Source organism: Salvia hispanica, chromosome 3, assembly GCF_029641045.1.
Source record: "Salvia hispanica isolate PSC_SH4W2 chromosome 3, Shi_PSC_v1, whole genome shotgun sequence".
Lineage (NCBI taxonomy): Eukaryota > Viridiplantae > Streptophyta > Magnoliopsida > Lamiales > Lamiaceae > Salvia > Salvia hispanica.
Window position 1 is genome coordinate 4,317,970 of NC_142694.1, and position 20,654 is coordinate 4,338,623.

The 20,654-nt window shown below is 36.6% G+C and overlaps 2 protein-coding genes across 3 annotated transcripts; one reads left to right on the forward strand and one right to left on the reverse strand.

The window, feature by feature from the left end:
- The first annotated feature begins 1,132 nt into the window (after positions 1-1,132).
- Positions 1,133-9,938, forward strand: LOC148929989 (L-arabinokinase-like). The gene is made up of 29 exons (XM_089067317.1): positions 1,133-1,414; positions 2,082-2,189; positions 2,290-2,358; positions 2,440-2,523; positions 2,828-2,904; positions 3,142-3,208; positions 3,822-3,879; positions 4,005-4,072; positions 4,166-4,228; positions 4,323-4,376; positions 4,467-4,569; positions 4,653-4,762; positions 4,902-5,021; positions 5,166-5,222; positions 5,314-5,486; positions 5,570-5,735; positions 5,874-5,957; positions 6,198-6,323; positions 6,466-6,596; positions 6,670-6,751; positions 7,208-7,295; positions 7,714-7,757; positions 7,860-7,955; positions 8,051-8,127; positions 8,249-8,443; positions 8,617-8,782; positions 9,009-9,080; positions 9,249-9,452; positions 9,570-9,938. Exons 1-29 carry the CDS (start codon positions 1,325-1,327, stop codon positions 9,684-9,686), a joined length of 2,949 nt encoding a protein of 982 aa, XP_088923443.1. The 5' UTR covers positions 1,133-1,324; the 3' UTR covers positions 9,687-9,938.
- Positions 9,939-10,327: 389 nt separating this feature from the next.
- On the reverse strand, positions 10,328-19,707 carry LOC148929990 (uncharacterized). 2 transcript variants are annotated; one of them, XM_089067319.1, is made up of 19 exons: positions 19,400-19,707; positions 18,176-18,280; positions 17,808-18,035; positions 17,009-17,095; positions 16,415-16,504; positions 16,213-16,339; positions 16,036-16,133; positions 15,149-15,317; positions 14,938-15,059; positions 14,387-14,518; positions 14,215-14,313; positions 14,044-14,101; positions 13,899-13,974; positions 13,697-13,826; positions 13,075-13,232; positions 12,719-12,791; positions 12,289-12,483; positions 11,700-11,793; positions 10,328-11,248 (listed from the first exon to the last, which is right to left on the reverse strand). In XM_089067319.1, exons 2-19 carry the CDS (start codon positions 18,248-18,250, stop codon positions 10,437-10,439), a joined length of 2,823 nt encoding a protein of 940 aa, XP_088923445.1. In that variant the 5' UTR covers positions 18,251-18,280; positions 19,400-19,707; the 3' UTR covers positions 10,328-10,436. The 2 variants fall into 2 exon arrangements, with proteins under 2 accessions (XP_088923445.1, XP_088923444.1); XM_089067318.1 differs by having other exon boundaries at positions 18,176-18,290.
- Positions 19,708-20,654: the final 947 nt, after the last annotated feature.

Sequence of the window (20,654 nt, forward strand, 5' to 3'; positions counted from 1 at the left end):
CGTCCCGCTTTAGCAGTCCCATTGACTTTTCTGCACTCGTTTTGTAAAAATGATAATAAATAGTTAAAGTGGAGAAATAATAAAGTAAAAAAGAGAATAATATAGAGAAAAGTCTTATCTACATTATTCTCTTTTTTATTTTATTATTTCCCCACTTTAACTATTTATTATCATTTTTACAAAACGAGTGTAGAAAAGTCAATGGGACTGCTGAAGCGGGACAGAGGGAGTAATTAACATAGCGTATATGAGTATATATCTTGGTGTGATAATTCATGACGACAAATTATTTTTGATAAATTGCTGCAATTTGGTAGTATCAAACAAACACAAAAATTAGTACTGCATCAAAATCCCGGGTGGACTGGGCTCAACTTAAATAGGGCCGAGCTCAAAATTCTGGATTTCAATTTCCTCATTTAAGATTTTCCAAGTGTGTCACATTACATTGTCATAATCATATAGTACAAATAAATAATGTCTAATTTGCATTAGGGTATATTCAGTTATGAATTTATATTTAAGTTGAGTAGTCATTTCTAATAAATCTTTAATTCGCCTTTATTTCTTACTTAAACACTTAGGTCATATTTTCTTCAAATAAACAATGATTCAACAATTTACAACTACTGTGCAATATCAAATGCGTATACCCTAAAATCGATGATTTGATAAAATTTCAATTTCAATTTCAGTTTATGCAGAGAGTAATGATAAACAACTAAATTTTGTACAACCAAAATAAGATTAAATAATTTTGATGTGTTAATTAAATATTAAAATAATAAATATAGTTAGTTAACAAATTAAAAGCACTTTATTAGTTTTTGGCCTATTTTCAATTTTTTATTTTTATATTTAAATTATTTCTCTATTATTTTTCAAATTTGAATTAAAGTATGCATTAATTACATTTTATGATTCAAAAAAATTTAAAATATTATACATAAATACTATAATATTATGCACGTTTCTTATACTATATGTATGTCTATAATTTTTAATTAAATACATAAATAAATTATATTTTTTCTCAAATAAACTAATTTTTGGTTGTACAAAATTTGGTCGAATAGCTTTATTGTTAGACTTAGAACCTCTGTGGAGTGGAGTGGAGCAAGAGCAACAAACTTTGGATAAAATGATGGGACTGACTGACTGACAACGAAAGCTGACGTGGCATCCTACCGCGATCCAATCCAACTCTGTTGACTTGACTCTAATTCTTTCTCTCTTTCAAATTTATAATCACAATTCAATTCCCAGATTCTCGGTTTTGTTTATCAGCCTCCCTCAGATTGGGGAAATTCTTCCTGTTTATGAGATGGTTGCACACGATTCTGCCAAACCTCCGCTAGTTTTTGCCTATTATGTCACTGGCCATGGTTTCGGCCATGCCACCCGCGTTGTCGAGGTCTCTATCTTTCTGCTCTACTTTGGCGTACTTATGAAATAATACAATCACCAGTTTGATGGAATTGCTTGTTCATTTTATTTGTACTACTGTATTTCTGTTTGGCGCATTTCAATGATAATTTGGTCATGCAAGTAAAATCTCTAGGCAGATAGATGATTATTAAGTGTTGAACATTATTATGTCAGTTTCTAGTGCAAATCAATCTGCGCTCTGTCCCATTTCGGGCATCTTCTATGACATTTTAGGCTGAGTTGTTGAATGTAATAGAGTGGAGAGAAAAAGATGGTAGGTGAATATTTTAATGAGAAGAGAGAAGAAGAGACAAATTCTATTCTGGCTATGGAAAGATGCCATCTTGGTTGAGACAAATTAAAAAGGAAAGGTGGGTATCTTGAATGGGATGGGTGGAGTATATGCTTAATTCAATCTCTTTTTTCTTTATGCTCCTCAAAATATGCACGTATAACCGATTTTCTTGTATCCTTGGAAAGGTCGCCTGTTTCTTTTATCAGTTTATCTTCAACCTTCCTGTTTCTTAGAGGGCATGCAATAAGTTGCATAGTTGTATTGTGCTCCTCTAGAATTTCTATTCCACTTGGAGTAGGAATGTGATGGATTCACCTCAATCTTGAGTGTACTATGAATTTGCATTTTTCTTCTATAGGTTGCTCGACATCTCATTCTTGCCGGGCATGATGTTCATGTGGTCACTGGTGCACCAGATTATGTTTTCACAACTGAAATACAGTCTCCTCGCCTCTTTCTACGGAAGGTATGTTTACCCTTCTGCAATGTTCATGATGATTAGCTTATAATTAGGAAGTAGCTCATGAGTCTTTAGTTCTGATGATATCAACTGTTTTGTTATACAGGTGCTCTTAGATTGTGGAGCTGTTCAAGCAGATGCACTGACAGTTGATCGCCTTGCATCTTTGGAAAAGGTATTGCTTATCACTTTGCAGAGTTCATGACATAATTATCATGCTTCATGTTAAATTCTTGTTGCTGTATTGATTTTTCAGTATTCTGAGACGGCTGTAGTACCTCGTGAGACTATTTTAGCTACAGAAGTAGAGTGGCTGAAATCCATCAAGGCAGACATTGTGGTAATGTTCATACCTTAGACACCTTTATATATAAAATCTGATCTATTTCATTACATGGTATACATCAATATATAATCATTCACTATTACCATTGGTAAAGATTCAAGAATGAATTGAATTGACATCATATTAAACTCTCCTGTAGTCCTGCTTAAGAAGGCCATCTTTCTGTTTTAACACATAATTGGAGGGGGGAAAATTTTATGATGTCCGAGGGATTTCAATCTTGAATATGTGGCGGATTTGTTTCAAATGAGATCTGTTTGTTTTTACCTATATATCCTCCATATATGTCTACGTGTAGGTTTCAGATGTCGTTCCAGTTGCTTGCAGAGCAGCAGCTGATGCTGGCATACGCTCTGTTTGTGTCACCAATTTTAGGTAATGTCTCCATCTCTTGGTTGCATGTGTATGCTGTGGCTGGAAATACTGTTGACCCCTTGCTGTTAATATTGCCTATGAATTGCAAAAGATGCTCACAAATTCCCTGTCATGATTTACATATTCCTGTAGTTATAGTATTTTTTTACATAACCACATCCTGGGCTGGATTCCCTTAAAGCCACATTCATTCTCTTATTGAAATTAAGCTGTGGTTCTTGAAAATTTTGTTGGCAGTTGGGACTTCATCTATGCTGAATATGTAATGGCTGCTGGTCATCACCACCGGACCATAGTTTGGCAGGTAACTGTAGCAAAGCTTTTTTATGAATATGACTTTATGTGCCAGACCTGTCTTTTTAAATTTGGTGTTGGTAATAATTGAAGATTCACAGCATACTACTTCTGGTAAATCTGTGAGCAATAGCTGTTTGGGGCCATCAGTTTTCAGCCTCGTAAATTTTGCATGATATATCTAGTACTGTCTAGCACACTGCTTGGTCATGCCCGTGTTCTGAGTGAGGAGGTATGAGTTTTGATGAAGTGTCAAAATAGCTGTTAGTAAATCTTAAAGATTAATATTTAGTATTTGAAAGCATGAGCTACTCTTGGGATGGAATGAAATAAAGTGAGAAGATTCAAGGACATATGCTGTCTAGGCTTAGGTTTTAGTTTTTATTGTTTTTCGTGGTGAAAATTTTTCCTTCATATCGTGTTTTCTATTGGGGGAATTTGGTGTTTCTCAAACTGTTGTAATTGCATTGCTTTATGTGAATCTCAATGCTAAATCACAATCTATGGTGTGTTACTTATTAGATAATTACACTCTACTTTAGGTGACTACCCTTCTTTATGTATTATCTGCATATTGGTTTCTATTGCTCTGTTTTTAATCTATCTTAAATTGGGTGATCCAGATTGCTGAGGACTATTCGCATTGTGAATTTCTTATCCGTCTCCCGGGATACTGTCCAAGTACACCAACACTAAACTCATTATCTTATTTTTTCCTTTTTTTCCGTGTGTCCTTCCCATTCCGTGAGTAACTGCTTGAGAATTGAACTTATTTTCTCCATCTCATATCCATTGTTTTACTACAGTGCCTGCATTTCGTGATGCAATTGATGTACCATTGGTTGTGAGGAGGTTGCACAAGCCCCGTGAGGAGGTAAACAAAAGATTTTTATCTTTGAACTTGTGACTAGATTAATGGTTAACAGATAAACCATTTTACGCATTCATATTCTCTAAACTATTCCAGATCCGGAAAGAACTTGGGATTGGGGAGGATGTGAAGACTGTCATTCTCAACTTTGGTGGACAGGTACCTTACCAACCATTTTACTCATGCATACCGTTTACCTCTCCCTATTTGGTTTGCATTCATTTAAATAATATTGCACGGTGACTATTTGCAGCCCTCGGGTTGGAATTTAAAGGAGGAGTTCCTGCCTAGCGGTTGGCTTTGTCTGGTATCTTATTTTTGCTATTTACCCAAATTTCAAGGATTTTTTAATGTAAATTGGGTTCCAGAATCAAGGGTGAAATATTGATTAGTTCAGGTCTGTGGTGCATCTGAGAGTCTCGAACTTCCTCCAAATTTTGTGAAACTTGCAAAAGATGCATACACTCCTGACTTGATAGCAGCATCTGATTGCATGCTTGGTGAGTCATATAACTTCAGTTCATATCTTATGTGTTGCTTAAGTAAAGTTGCATAAACCTGTAATTCTTTTAAAATATTTCAGGCAAAATTGGATATGGAACAGTTAGTGAGGCCCTTGCATACAAGATTCCATTTGTCTTTGTGCGCCGGGACTACTTCAATGAAGAACCTTTTTTAAGAAATATGCTAGAGGTAGTTTTGTTTATGGTGTGGGCTTGAAACATTTTATCTCATAGCTCAGTACAGCTGTATAACACCCTGGTAACTATTTCTGAAATAAGGGTATCCTAAGCTCCACCAGATTTGATAAAATTCAGTCCTTCTTATTTAGTTCTATCAAGCTGGTGTTGAGATGATAAGAAGGGACCTATTAACTGGACACTGGGGACCATATCTAGAGCATGCTATTAGCTTAAAACCGAGCTATGAGGGGGGCATAAACGGTGGTGAGGTAAGCAGTTTTTGTCTATGAACGAAACTATGAATCATGTACTAAAGAATAATGAATATAATATCACTGGGTCTTGCTTCTTTATCATTATTTCATACACACATATATGGAACTGTATGAATCTGATTTAATGTTAAATTCCAGGTTGCAGCTACAATTTTGCAAGATACAGCGTTTGGTAGAAGTTATGCAGCAGACAAGGTGAGCCTTTTCTTTTCTTATTCGAGAGATGCTGTATTTTGATGAAGTTGAACTGCTAAGTGGATTTTGTCTCGTTTTTGCTTGAGTTTAGCTTAGCGGGTCGCGGAGATTGCGCGATGCTATTGTTCTTGGGTACCAATTGCAAAGGGTTCCGGGCAGAGATCTTAGCATCCCAGATTGGTACGCAAATGCTGAAAACGAACTTGGTCTCCGCACTGGTTCTCCTACTGCTCTCATGAGTGAAGATACAATTTTCAAGCCATCGTTAGTCATTCTCCCTCATGCTCCTCGTTATTCTTTTCCAATCAGCAGATTTCAAAATTACCATTTTCGTGTACTTTTATTAGACACCCAGAAGATTTTGAGATTCTTCACGGAGATTGTATGGGTCTTTCAGATACCATGACTTTCTTGAAGAGCCTATCAGAACTTGATGTTATACTTGTTTCTGGAATTACTGAGAAGCTCCAAAAGAGGGAACGAAAAGCTGCTGCAGGTCTCTTTAACTGGGAGGTATTTTCTGAATCCATGCTTTGTACTTCAGATTTAATCCATATATATCTGGTAGACAGAAATTACATGTTTCTTCATGTTCTTATATCCTGCACTGGTACCTGAGCTAACACATTTGGTTGTTAAAATTGAGAGTAGGAAGACATTTTTGTGGCAAGAGCACCTGGAAGGTTAGATGTTATGGGTGGAATCGCTGACTACTCTGGAAGCCTTGTCCTTCAGGTGCGTAACCACACTTCAACCACTGACCCTCCTTCCCCTCCCCAAGACTACAATAACCATGAAGCCAGGAAAACTGAATTTGTATTATAGATTGTTCTATTGGATCATTCTTCTTAAAGATCTGCATCATTTTTTCTTATGCACAAAAATTTAAAAGAAATGCAACTACTATTATTACCAGAGTTTTTCTGCCTGATTGCCTTTATGATATTTCTGCTGATTGTCCTCAAATGTCTATAGATGCCGACAAGAGAAGCTTGCCATGTTGCCGTGCAAACGTGCCATCCATCTAAACAGAGATTGTGGAAGCATGCCCTGGCTCGACAGAATGCTAAGGGACAAGGGCCAACTCCTGTGCTTCAAATTGTATGTGAATACCATTCTGAAGTTCTACGAGCTCATTGATAAAGCATTTGTAGCTTAACACTAGAAGTCTGGTTTTTTCCTTTCTTTTGTCTTCATCAACACTCATGTCTATAGCTTACTCTTTAAATCCTACTCTGTTCAGGTATCATATGGATCAGAGTTAAGCAATCGTGGTCCTACATTTGATATGGATCTGTCAGATTTTATGGATGGCGAGCAACCAATGTCATATGAAAACGCCAGAAGTTTCTTTGGTCGGGATCCATCCCAAAGGTTTTATACTATATGCTTTTATCTTCTTTTAGATTATCTCTTATATAATAAACTCACTATATTATGGACCTAGATGGGCAGCATATGTTGCAGGGACCATTCTTGTGCTGATGAAAGAACTGGGCGTGCGCTTTGAGAATAGTATCAGTGTTCTGGTATGTGTTGCTTTTAGTATGAGTTGATTGCTTGCTCTTATTCTCATCTTAATCATTAATTGTCTTATTGGTATATGGATTTCATCTGACAATTCATGTTTGTGAGGATTCTATCTGTTACAATAAATAAGGCACTTCAGAAGTTGCAAAGCTCAGCACAAAATTATCATACTCGTGAATTCTAATTCAATTTCCAATCCCAAATTCCCAATGTCTACCTCGAATTTGTATTTAAGCTGCAACTGCTCAACACATTAATTATCATACTCCTAGAGTGCTGCTGGCACAATTTTCCATCATAAAATCTACCTCATAATATGTATATATTTCCACTGCATTTAACTCTCACTGGACATGTTCGTGTATATGGGATGATAAATCCTTGCTAGTTGTGTTTTTATATGCTCTGGTGATACCTGTCATTTACTTTGAATTGTAACATGATCAATCCTTTAGGTATCCTCTGCTGTACCAGAAGGCAAAGGTGTCTCTTCTTCTGCAGCTGTGGAGGTAGCTACCATGTCTGCAATTGCCGCTTCTCATGGTGCTCACCGTTCTCAGTTATATCTTATCATTAGCTGGCTTCTCTTAATATCCATTCACTGATCACACTTAGGCTTTATCTGAACTAGTTGGACTTAGTCATTAGAATATGGTAGGAGGCGACACTATGATGTATGTGTGCGCGCTCGTGTAAATATGACATTTTAGTAATATTTCATCATGAGTTATATGTAATCTCTTTTTTTATTTATTTTTTCTGTACTAGACTTTACCGAGTTATATCTTGAAAAAAAATCTTTTTCAGAAAAATATGAAGTGAATATCTAAGACTACATTATCAACTAGAGAAGAAATAGTTGATTTCGTTCACTTAGCAATCAACACTCCGCCCATGATTCTGCTGCTTTTTGCCCTTATAATCTGTATATGTTAACACTGTTGAGATCTGTGCTTGTCAGGATTGAATATCGAGCCAAGACAGCTTGCTTTACTCTGCCAAAAGGTTTAAATTTTGATATGTGAACATCACAGGCACAGTCACCAAGACACATTTTAACTTTCATAATTTTGCAATCCTCACACTCCCATTTTTTGTCATGGGAAGGTGGAAAATCATGTAGTTGGAGCTCCGTGCGGTGTCATGGATCAGATGGCTTCTGCGTGCGGTGAAGCTAACAAACTTCTGGCCATGGTTTGTCAGGTATTTGACCTGATTCATGGGGATTAATGTATCTTCTCTAGTAGCAATAGTTTATAAAGAAAAATATTTAGTTGCTACTTGACTGTTTTTTGCAGCCTGCTGAGGTATTAGGTCTCGTGGACATTCCTAGTCATATAAGGTTTTGGGGAATTGATTCCGGAATCCGGCACAGGTAATTGATTTGATAGAGAATTATGCTGTTTGTCACCTTAAAGTAATTTGTTGGCAATGAAATGTTTTAACTAATGTTGGTCTGTGTGCGAGTCTTACTGAACGGGTGTATCATTTGGCAGTGTTGGTGGTGCTGATTATGGATCTGTCAGAATAGGAGCATTCATGGGTCGAAAAATTATTAAATCCGTGGCTGCAGAATTGCTATCACAGTCCACTGCAAATGGTGTGACGTCGGATGATCTGGAAGAAGATGGAATCGAACTACTCGAAACTGAGGCTTCCTTGGACTACTTATGCAACTTGTCACCGCATAGGTAAACAATAGGCCTATCCACTCATCTCCCATAATATAATCGGTGTCCTCCAAATCACTCTGCCCCTTCTTGAACTTTCTATATGCGTTTCTTTCTCCCTTCTCTCTGTGTTGAATGATGAGGCTGTTCTTGTCATATCTAACCAGTTTATCATTTTGGTCTGTTGATATCAGATACGAAGCTCTCTATGTTAATCAACTTCCTGACAAAATACTCGGTGAAGCTTTCTTGGGGAATTATGCTGACCATAATGATCCGGTCACAGTCGTTGATACAAAGAGAAATTATGGAGTTAGAGCAGCCACCAGGCATCCTATATACGAAAATTTCCGCGTCAAGGTAAAGTAAAATTAAAGGTCTCCTTGAACACAACACTCTGGGTAAACCTTCTCCGATCCTAGTTTATTATGTCTGTCGTATAAAAACAATGTGTATAGAATTCATTGTTGGTAATTACATGAGATATGGCCTACTTATAATCTACCATATGTGAGTTATGGTGTGGAAATATCTCGTATTAATCATCTTGACCTTTAGTAATACGAGGGTTTTTGTTTGAATGCAGGCCTTCAAAGCATTACTAACATCTGCAACTTCAGATGACCAGTTGATTGCTCTAGGAGAATTATTGTATCAGGTACCTTTATATTTTATGCCACTGGATGTTCTCGTTCGAATTCTTGTCTTTAAGCATGCTAGACATTCAATGTCAATGCATATGTTCTCTTTGATTATCTGACTATAACTTTCAGTCGAATTATGTCTTCATAACTGCTGCTGATTGTGGTGTTGATCTGCTAAACAGTGCCACTATAGCTACAGTGCTTGTGGACTCGGCTCAGACGGGACAGACAGGCTGGTCCAGCTAGTGCAAGAAATGCAGCACAGCAAACATTCTAGGGAGGGTGAGGGAACTTTGTATGGTGCAAAAATTACCGGTGGAGGATCTGGTGGCACTGTTTGCATAGTAGGTAGGAACTGCTTACGAAGCAACGAGCAAATTATTCAGGTACCTCAAAAACTTGTCAGTCTAATATCTGCATTCAAGCTCGAACTGGTATCATATACTGTCTTATATATGCATGACTTCCCCGTTCTTGATGAACCTACTGTTGTCAATATGCAGATCCAGAAGCGATATGAAGGCGCAACGGGCTACTTACCAATTGTTTTCGAGGGATCGTCTCCGGGTGCAGGGAGATTTGGTCATCTCAGAATACGTCGCCGCCTACGAGCCAAGTAGAAGAACAATTTGAAAAGAGATTATTAACCTCAGTGTTGAGTGTTGACAAGGCGATGCGGAGACGCTACTAGTAAACAAAAAATATGACCCATATATTAAAGCATTACACTTGTGTTAGTCAAATATGTAATTCAGTAATTCCAAGTCTAATTTATATACCCCCTCCGTCCCAGATTTGTAGTAACATTTTGCCATAAAAGTCCGTCCCACATTTGGAGTAACATTTAGAATTTACCATATTTGCACATAAAATTTTATCCCATTATTCACTAAAATTACATCCAAATGCCATTATCTATATTAAAATAATCAAAACAAAAATAAAAAACCAAAAAGTCAAAGAGGGACCCACTTTCAACCAACTCACTTCATTTATTACACACTTCATCATCTCATTTCATTAATTACACACTCCACCAATTTCTTAAAACCCGTGCCATAATTAAATGTTACTACAAATGTGGGACGGAGGGAGTATCTGTTTTGATCATGTATATTGTGGGAAATATAATGCCTGCTGCATCAGCCATTTGTCAAAAAATAGAAAATATTTATCTTATATTCACATACCTATGACTTTATTGTTTGGGAAGATAAGCTTTTTCTCCCCATATCAATGATATCATTATGTAAATGGAGGCTGAGAAAATGGCCAATATGGGATACCAAAATAATTACTAATATATGTGAATATTACACGTTGGGTAGCTTAAATGAGCAAGTAATTCGACTCTAATTTAGACATATGTATCAACTAATCAAAGGTACTACATTTGAGTCATCATCACCTAGCCCCTCTGAAAATCTGTAAAAATCTGCTGGCAGTGGTATATTGAGTTCCGAGCAGACTAACTGCATGATTTTGGCAGTCACGCCTCCCATGTTCAACTTGTTCAACGTTATACCAATGGAGAATCTGTTGTCAATGTCACAATAGCCTGTTGATCCACCGATTCCAGAATGCCCGAAGCCGATCAGCTTACCGTCCTCTGAGTAAGATCTTTTGAAACCGAGACCAAACTGCCCACCAGGAAGTGTCAACTTCTCGTATTCCCCAGCTCCCACGAATGCATCATGGATTCTGCTGTTGGTAAAAAGTTTAGCAGTTGTTTGGCCATTGCCATGTTCACCTCTAGCTACAGAACTGCTGCTGCTGCTAGCATCATCAGTAGGAACCTTAGTGTATTTAGTCCGGCTATCCTTCTTCAACGCATCTTTTCGTTTTTTGGTGGATTTTGGAGTTGTGAATTTGGGAATGTGTGGGTGGCTCCCCAGTTTGGGTTGGGCAGGAGAAGCATGTGGTGGTGGAACGGCACCCTGATCCACGAGAGCTGCATAGTAGCGTGCAAGAGCACGAGCTGAGCAGTGTGCGTTGGCAGCAGGTATGATGGCACGGCGTGCAAAAAGAGTGTTAAAAAAAGCAGGAAGCGCAGAGGCAATCTCAGATGCGTCTTGTATTTGGGACTGGAAGCTGGCTGGAATATCTAGCCGTTGGGTGATCTCAGAGAGTCTCTTGATGTCTTCCATATCAGATGTGAGAGTGGCAAGTCGAGACTCCACACCTAGTTTAAATAAATCGCATTGTCAGATATAAGAAGTTGAAAAGAAGGACAGTATGGAGAAATATGATATCATCCTTCCTCTCCAACCTATAAACTGACAGGAGTCCGAAACCATTCGAACTTGATCCAACTATTAAAGTACTCGATTTTCACTTATCGACTGGAGTCTCAGTTTTTCTTTATTCAAATACATCTGGCTTAGTAACTAAAAAATGCTTGGTAAATTTCTGATAGGAGGAGGATGTGGTTTGGTAAGAATAAAAACACTATCATCATCAATGATATTTAACAACACAAGCTTTGGAAAGTAGTACTCTAATCCTGTCTTCTCATTCTTACACAATTTCCATAAAGGATCAACGAACACCACTCAATGGATGGATTGGCATTTACTAGCAAGTTCAAGGTAGGCATGAACAGAAGACATAATTTATGAAGAGTCAAAACATGCCTGGAGGAATTCCAATGTATAGCTCGCCGTTTATGTTAAGAGGTTGAATAAATGCTTCTTCAAGGATCTCCTGGAACTTCTTCCTTGATGCATGCTGTATCATGAAAATGATTAGATTATTAATAAGGAACTAGGAAGTGAAACGTTCTCTGTGCCATGGTTCGGGTTCTATTCAGAAGATAGAAGGAGAGGGCTGAGGAACTACCTATACTGACATAACCAATCCCTAAAAGTTTGTTGCAACATGTATCAGCAAAATCAATTTTGTATGGCAATGTCCCTATTGTTTTACCATTTTCTTCAGATTTTCATGAAAAATAGATGGAGAGCAATAACACTAACACAGCACTTCTCCGTCAAATTGTTACTCGAATTTCCTCAAAAAGTAGGAATAGTCTATCTTTGCAAATTTTAAATTTCAGATAAATTGAAAAATGAATTGGTAGAACATAGAAATGTTAATAGGTCTTTGCTCTTGATATCACAGACAATCAAGACATAAGAGCAAAGATAAAAAGGAACGAAACCTCACAAGCCACAAGCTATAGTATTTATACCACATTCCAAGGTTGAATAAGTATATACTTACCTCAATAATACCGCCACATAACCAGCCAAAAGACAAGTAATGATACAACTGCTGAGCTCCCGGTTCAGTCTCTGGCACCGTTTTTGTGATGCAAGTTAAACATTCATCCCAATCAGTCAGAAGTAGAGGATTTTCGCGTGTTACACTGCTCATGGCATTTTGCAAACCAGATGTGTGATTAAGCACATGATGAACCTAATAGAACAAATAAAAAATATTTGAACAATTCCAACAACAAAATTCAAAGATAAGAACTGAAAAAGGAAACAAGTCAGAGCCAGTTAGATTATTACTGTAGTCTAATACAATCTTGGAGTTAAGAACTGCACTTCACTAGCCCAATATATTATTTTGATTATTAGGTCATTTCCAAACAGATTATAGATCTGTCATGATCATATGAAAAACTAGCATACATCTAAAATATTACCTTTATCTTGTCTTTTCCATTTGATCCAAATTTTGGCCAAATATTTTCAACTTTGTCCACGAGGTCCAACTTCCTGCTAGATGAATTTTAAACAGTTAATACTGAATCTTCATTTCCGGTCAAATCACGTCTGAGGACCAATCAATTCTGAATACTAGTAATTTGTTGTATAGCATGCAACAATTATTTTAACAAAGAATTGATGCATCTATTGAATGGGGTTTACAGTAAGGAACTAGTCAAGGAAAGACATGGATCAGTATAAGCTATCAATAGTGGCAAACCATGGCTGCATTAGTGGACCAGCACCCTCATGCCAACATGAATATAAGAGAGCACGAACAACTTTTGCATACCCTTTATCAACAAGCCAATGAACCATTCCTGCCGTGATTCCTTTTGATGCAGAGAAAACAGGGAATAAAGTATCAGGCTGAACTGGTCTAGGATCATATCTTCCAAGGATCCCGGCAGCAGTGTCAATGATTACTTCTCCATCTTTATAGGCACACACCTAAGGCAGCTCAGTGAAGATCAGTAGAACTCAGAGAGGTCATAACAACTATTAATATAGAGCAAAAACAAGTAGCTTTCTAATAAAATAAGGGCACGAGATCTATCACTTGATAAATACACTATGAGATGCCAAAAGGAATTAATTTAATGCGGTAAAGGACAGATGTATGTCTAGACTTATTTGTACCAAAAATAACCGCACTTAACCTGCCAATATTAACCTTGACGAGATTACATTTCCAAGTGGCATGGGATTCCAACATAATTTGGGAATGACGAAATGCATTTGTGAATATCAACAATATCACCTTTGTGATGCATTTTACTGTAGTCTTTTTTATCTTGAAGACTTGAATAACCAAAACCTCTTTAATCGATCAAATGGAGACAAAGCAATAAAAACATTGGCATGTTCTTTGCAAAGAAACAGGCTTTCATACTTATTCTGCAGTAATGGTCTACCTGGATTCCAAGTACTTTATCAGCATTCCCAAGCTCAATTAAGAGCTTGCGAAGCTTACTTTCAACATGAGAAAGAATAGGAGTGTCGTGCATCCAGTTTGGATTAGCTGATGGCCCTTTGTTCACATTGCTGAAACAAGTTTTCTACAAGTAAGGGGAACGATCATCCAAGAATACAGAAAACCATAAGATCACAGCTTACCATTGTAAAACAGATTCTGCAAATGGTCTCATAATATCCACGTAACTTACACGAAGACCCATTGTTGATGAAAGACCTGGAGTACATAATTTGTAGAAATTTATGCCAAATTGAAGAATTGGGTACTCAAAAAATTATCTGTTACCTCTTAGAAGATTAATAACTCTGCTGAATATAACGATATCTCCTGGAAAAGCTTCAATCTGAATATATTTATATGAATCCACCGATAAAAATACTTTTGTTTGGTGTTTCGTAAGGGCGGGGGAGGTTTTTGGTTAATAACATCATAAACAAGGAGATTGTTCGGACTTACAGGATTGAATCGTTTGGCTTGTTTCGCATTGAGCTTCATTTTCGCTTGATAGAACTTGATATCATTATCTCTTCTCCGAGCTAAATCTTTCATTGTTAGCTTCACCAAATAGCAGAATCAACTGAGTACAAACTAATGATTAATTATATTGAAATGAATATGTCCCTCTTACAGCAGCGGCTTCATTTGATGGAGTTGAAGTGCGGAAGATGACATTTGCTATTCTCATCACTTGTTCGGGTACATCCAATCTCAACCTAAGTCCCATTTCTTCCAACGAAGATAAAAGAGACACATGATCACCCTGCAAGTAGTAGCACATAAGTTTTCTTGACCAGAAAAACACCAATACATAGATCATCTATGATAGATCTAAACCCAAAAAAGTTAGATATGGAAAAAACCAGTGGGTCATAGCCATAGAAGGTAAATATGGCATTGAGTGACCTGGAAAGGGAAAGACCTAACAAGCCCAAAGAAGTTTACATATGATATTAACTCTAGGATGAAAGAGAAAATAGTGAGCTTATATACATGTAAGAATCATAGGCTTAAAACATTTGGGTCAGATATGGGCTCAAAGCATTGAAGAGTCACTTACATGATGACCTATCAAGCTGATCTTCTACTATTGGTGTTGTTTTCATATTCTATCAAAAGTTATCAATTTGATAAATTTTGTAGATCAGTTAACATAAGCAACATGGAGGATAGGCGGCTAACCTCGGCAGATGCTAGAAACATTTTTGCTAAAGCTTGTTTAAAAGAAGATGATAGCCTCTTTGTAAGCCCAAAATCGAGCAAAATTGGTCGATGTGGGGGAGCCTTGCGGACAAGGAAGTTTCCTGCATCAATTAAATGAAGATCCATGATACAGTATGTTTGTTAACAAACTAAAAGAGCAAACCAGACTGAGATTCAAGATATAGGGTACCAGGGTGAGGGTCACCATTGAAGAATCCATCAACATAAATTTGATGTGCATATGCACGAGTAATTTCCTCGACCAGTTTTTGTTTATCAACACCCATTTCTTGCAGAGCTACTGGGTCATTTAATCGTACTCCATCCATATACTCTAAGATTAGGACTTTCTCAGTTGACTGCATCATAGCATAAATTGAAACAATTATGTAATTACCATGTACGTAAGAAAAGAAAATTGGCAATGCAGGAAAATGCAAATCTGAATGGTGTATGGGTAGAAAGTTTTCATCACACAGATTCCCCTCAAGTAATTCTTTTTTCCTTCCTTTTTTGTTAAAATTTCCCCAAGTAGATTCTATTGTAATTAAAATTAATACGTAATATGGATACAAACTTAGGAAAACATTGTGTGGATGTTGAGCCCTTATTATACACAGATACAATTTCAGGTATGCTTCAAAGCTAGTCATAAGGTATTGTTTTATTCTGGTACATATGCAATCAGAATTTTGTCATCTCCCCATGCAGAAAGCAAACAAATTTGTTAAATACACCTGAAGAGTGTGCCTTTGTCTAAGCATTGCAGAGATATGTCAAAAATTCAGAAGTACTTCATGCAAATTCAGGCAGGCAGCGTCAGGTTGAGAAGTAAACACAAATAGACGGAAGAAAGTAGGAAAGAGGTCTCTCTTAAAAAAACCATGACACATGAACTTGACGGATACAACCAATCAGATTCACATTGGTCACATATCTTATATTGGTCCTACAGCAATTTGACTAAAATAGTCTAATACAATCCGGTCATTAATTTTTTGACATATAACTAGGACCATAGGCAAACCATCATAACAGGCTAAAAACTTCGGTTGGAGATATAAGAAAAAGGTATACCATAATAATTTCTGGAATCAAGACATCCACACGATTCATGTCGTTATTATCAGAATTACTTTTGCAGCCAAGATTCCTAGAAACTTCCCGAGTGTTTTCTACAAAAACCAAGAAAAGCACTGAAAATGTCAAAGGATTCGAAATGAAAACACATCCAATGAATGATGACTAGCATACCAGCCTCAATGTTAAAGTCAAGTTCCTTGGGAGCTTCTTTGCACCACTCATCTATCATGGGATTGAAGTTATATTGTGGTTCTGCCCAGGCAATCCAATCAACTATTGACTTAGCATTTTTCAAATCCTATAAAAACAAATAATTCAGGACATTGATATCATGTGCATCATAGACAAAACAATCTTGTGAACCCAAAACAACCTCCAATATGACTTCTTTTATACCCTCATGTTGAACTTTAACAACTACGTCCTGTCCATCACGCAGAGTTGCCCTATGAACTTGGGCTATCTGCACAAAGATAGAGAAAGCAGTGGAGTCATCCAAAAATATGTTTTGCATCCCAAGAGAAGGGGACGGTTATCTTAATAATTTAAAATTATTGAGGTATTTGTGGTAAATAGAGGGAAGTGCAATCTAGCAGAAGCACACTTCATTTATCATATATCTTTTGGTCTACCTTGATGAGAAACTATAAGATACTTCAACTGATCATATACAGTTTTCCGTAAAATCTCTATTATGGATTTCAATCAAAATCAGGTGCCAGTAAATGTGACATTGAAAATCTTACAGAGGAATGCTAAGCCGAAAGTGACAGTACATCATATGTTAATAAAAAGCTTACATACCTAATAATGTTGAATGACATTTATCTACACACTACTATGAATTTTCTAATGCACCATAGCAAAAAGGAATTTAAACATTAGGTTTATGATCTAGTTCATTAGCACTTCCAATCTGAACATAAATATAAAAATCAGAAGCTCCATTGTAGTATTGGAATCTTACAGATGCTGTAGCCAGTGGTATATTATCAAAATTCAAAAAGAGAGCGTCCATCGATTTCCCCAGCTCTTGGTAGATAATCTGGCAAACCTGCTCAGATGTCAGATGAAGCTTGTTATGTATTAACAGAGTAGCCTGCATCATGAATATGCAGGAGCAATTCGGACATTAAAACGTGACATTCCATTGGGTTCACAAGTGTGGAGCTCATTTGTTATCCAATTTGTATTATAGTATATTCACCATCTCCCTACGTTAATCAGGTTCCTTTACTTAAACTTACATAAGGGATCACCTATCAAACTTACCTAATTAGGATTCTATTATCCTTCCCATTTCTATCTTATTATCATTCTCAAATTGTATTCTGCATCATTACCATATCTCAAGATAATAATAGTAGATAGTAATTATAAATTAATCATAATGATAATACCAACTTCCAATTGGAATATAATTTTCCAAAAAGAAAGCCAATCAAAACAAGGAAAATTGGAATATCTTCCACAGAGGTAATATGACTTAAAGTTTCCGAATCACATTTGAGTGCATTAGTGGTGATGGAGTCCTTATAATAGCCATATCAAAAGGTTCAAAAATATAGTAACCATGGAGACATAAGCCATACTATGAGCATGTTTATTAATGATTTTTATATATATATCAACATATAGCAATAATTATATGTTTTATATTTATATACTTTTTCCAGATGTTACCGCCTAGATGCTATGCTACAACATCACGAGATTTCCATTTCAGATTTCTTAAAAATGCTTCGATATTACAATAAATTAATTACCTCTTCTAACGGGCGAGGGGGGAGAGAGTCCTGCAGCTGCTTGAGATGGTGTATATAGGCTGGGGGGAGTACATCAGCTCTTGTAGATAGGTACTGTCCTAGTTTCACCCATATTCCTTCCAGCTTAACTATCAATTTAAGAACACGCTTAGCGTTATATTCATGAGCCTTCTCCCAAAGCTCATCCCTCTTTGAACTCTTTGTCCATTTCTCTCTCACTTGCAGGGCCTGCATATTAAAAACCCATAAGAAAAAGGGGAAGAGATGGGCATCATTGTCATTCAGCAGTCCAACAAAGAACATTAAGTTCTGTTCACTGTAACACACAATTCACTTATACAATGACAGCAAAATAGAAGCACTACGACCTTATAATCCATGTAGATTACAACAGCTAGCTTGAAAACTTTCAAGCGTCTCTTATAGATGCTTCCCCAGCCCATTTGAAAGCAGCTCTTTTTGCAACCGTGTACCTAAAAGATACTGGAGCACATATATTACATAAAACTGATCAGGTTTGATAATCATATGCCATAAGAAGTTTAGGGAAATCAGGCTAAAATACCATTCTTGGTGTAAATAAATTTGGAAAATGTTCTACCGAAAATGAACTTAAGCCTTGTAGTGAATATCCCAATTTTACCCACAAATCGTGGGAAATTCATTACAAGAAAACAAACACTTGATAGCAATGCAACCATTTGAAGATTAAGGTCCTTTAATAGAATCTATGTCTAATGAATGTAAATTTAGCAAATCCCAGTATTTTCTCACTCTCACAGTACCAGGCGGTGTAAGTGTGTAACTGCTGCAAAACAAGCAATTCTAGAATCGAACTCTAGGTAAGCAAATATCCAATGCTGATCATCGTCTAAAGTATTCTCAATTCATAACTACCTCTTGAAAATGCATCAGACTAATTTTATTTCAGAAATACTTAGCTTCCCAACATTGAGAAGTATCTATGCATTATGTCAGTGGACATGCTTGATCAAATGTTCACGCAAAGCAGGAATCACCAGAAATGATGTTTCAGTTAGGAGGAAATTCTGCTCCACGGTCCACATGCGTTTTCACATAATTTTTCATTAATTCAACTAGGTTCTACAGAAGGGCTGCTATATTTATAAGGAAACCGGTGTCTCTCCAGCCATTCTAAGTAACTAAATTTTACTTTGTACGTATTAGAATCAATCAACTACGAGAACATCAACGCATAAGAACATAATACAAAACTAATGCAACGAACCAAAACACATATAGACAAAGCTATTACTACAGAAAACACGTACTCAGGCAAAAAAATTCCCCTGCAGGCATCTATTATATTGATAAGTTGCTAACCCAATATCATAGTGACTTTACGCTCACTCCAGATCATGCTTCTCTCCAACTAATAACAACTCCTCAGAATCCCCAATGTTACTTACAAACAGACATGTTTACGAAAATATATCGATTCATTCGTTTCAGTGCTCTCTCCTTCCTAGGCTCTAAAAGTGAGCTGTGCATCAAGTAAGTAGATTCCAACATCAATCAAACCCGCACAACCTAATTAACAAGCAACACGGTCGTGATTATGAAGAATTCACCTGAAAAATCCAACTCTCCTCGAAAAATGATCGGCGGTGGTGGAGCGCAGCCGCAGGAAATGTGAGTTCTCGAACTCGGAGTTTGCTTTATGGTCGAGGTGTTTGGGCGGTTGTAGCATTCCGGTGACTATATGGTGGCTGCTGCAGACTATAGTGATGTGTGCTTCGATGTCATCCATGGCGTAACGGCTTTCGAAATCGTCGTTTTCCTATTCGCTTTCCCCCGTTCACACCTACCTATTCTGATTATTAAATTTATCTTAATTTTAATTAGTCGTGATTTATGAAATTAAAATTTCGTGGAAATGGAGTCGCCGGCGAGTGGACTGCTTTTCTTAGACGAAGCTTCGTTATGAAGTTCACTCTTCATTACTCCCTCCGTCCCCCATTAGGAGTCACTTTTTTCCATTTCGGTCCGTCCCCAATTAAGAATCACACTTCATTTTTACCATAAATAGTAGTAGGTCCCACATTCCACTAACTCACTTCACTCATATTTTATTATAAAATCAATATATAAAAGTGAGTCCCACATTCCACTAACTTTTTCAACCAACTTTTCTTTACATTTCTTAAAACCCGTGTCCGGTCAAACCATGACTCCTAATGTGGGACGGAGGGAATAGTAATTAAAAGTAAAGCATATACTCCTTTGATAATAAAGGCAATTCAGTTGATAAGACATTCTCATTGATAGGTAATTGGTTCTAGTTCTCATAGAATATACGTACAATGTAACTAACCATTGTTGATCCTTTTTATAAAAATAGACGGGCTTAGTTAACTTAATAATCGTTCAATCTTTCCCATAAAGACTTTGGAGACGATCTAAATTTTATTGAAAATTGATAAAAGAAAAATATGATAAGTAAGACGACGAACTACTATTGATCAATTTAGAAAAATTACGTGATTATTTTAATAATCACGTCACGTTCTCTAAAAGTAGAGGCTCTGGAGATTAGCGAGTTTTATTATTACAAAAATGATAGTAATATATAATAAAAATAGAAAGTACTAGTTGTATTGGTGTTAGACTGTTAGTGAAACTTAGACCATTAGCAGTGCAATGTTTGTGGAAATTTTCAAGACAAAACAATTCATTTTATAAACTCATCAAAATAGCATAAATAAATTATTTATTGGAGACTATATATATAACTATTTATTGGGGAGTGTTATATTGCTAATCCATAACTTAATTACTAACTACAACTAAATAATAACCATTATATTTTTAAATTAAGGGCTTAGA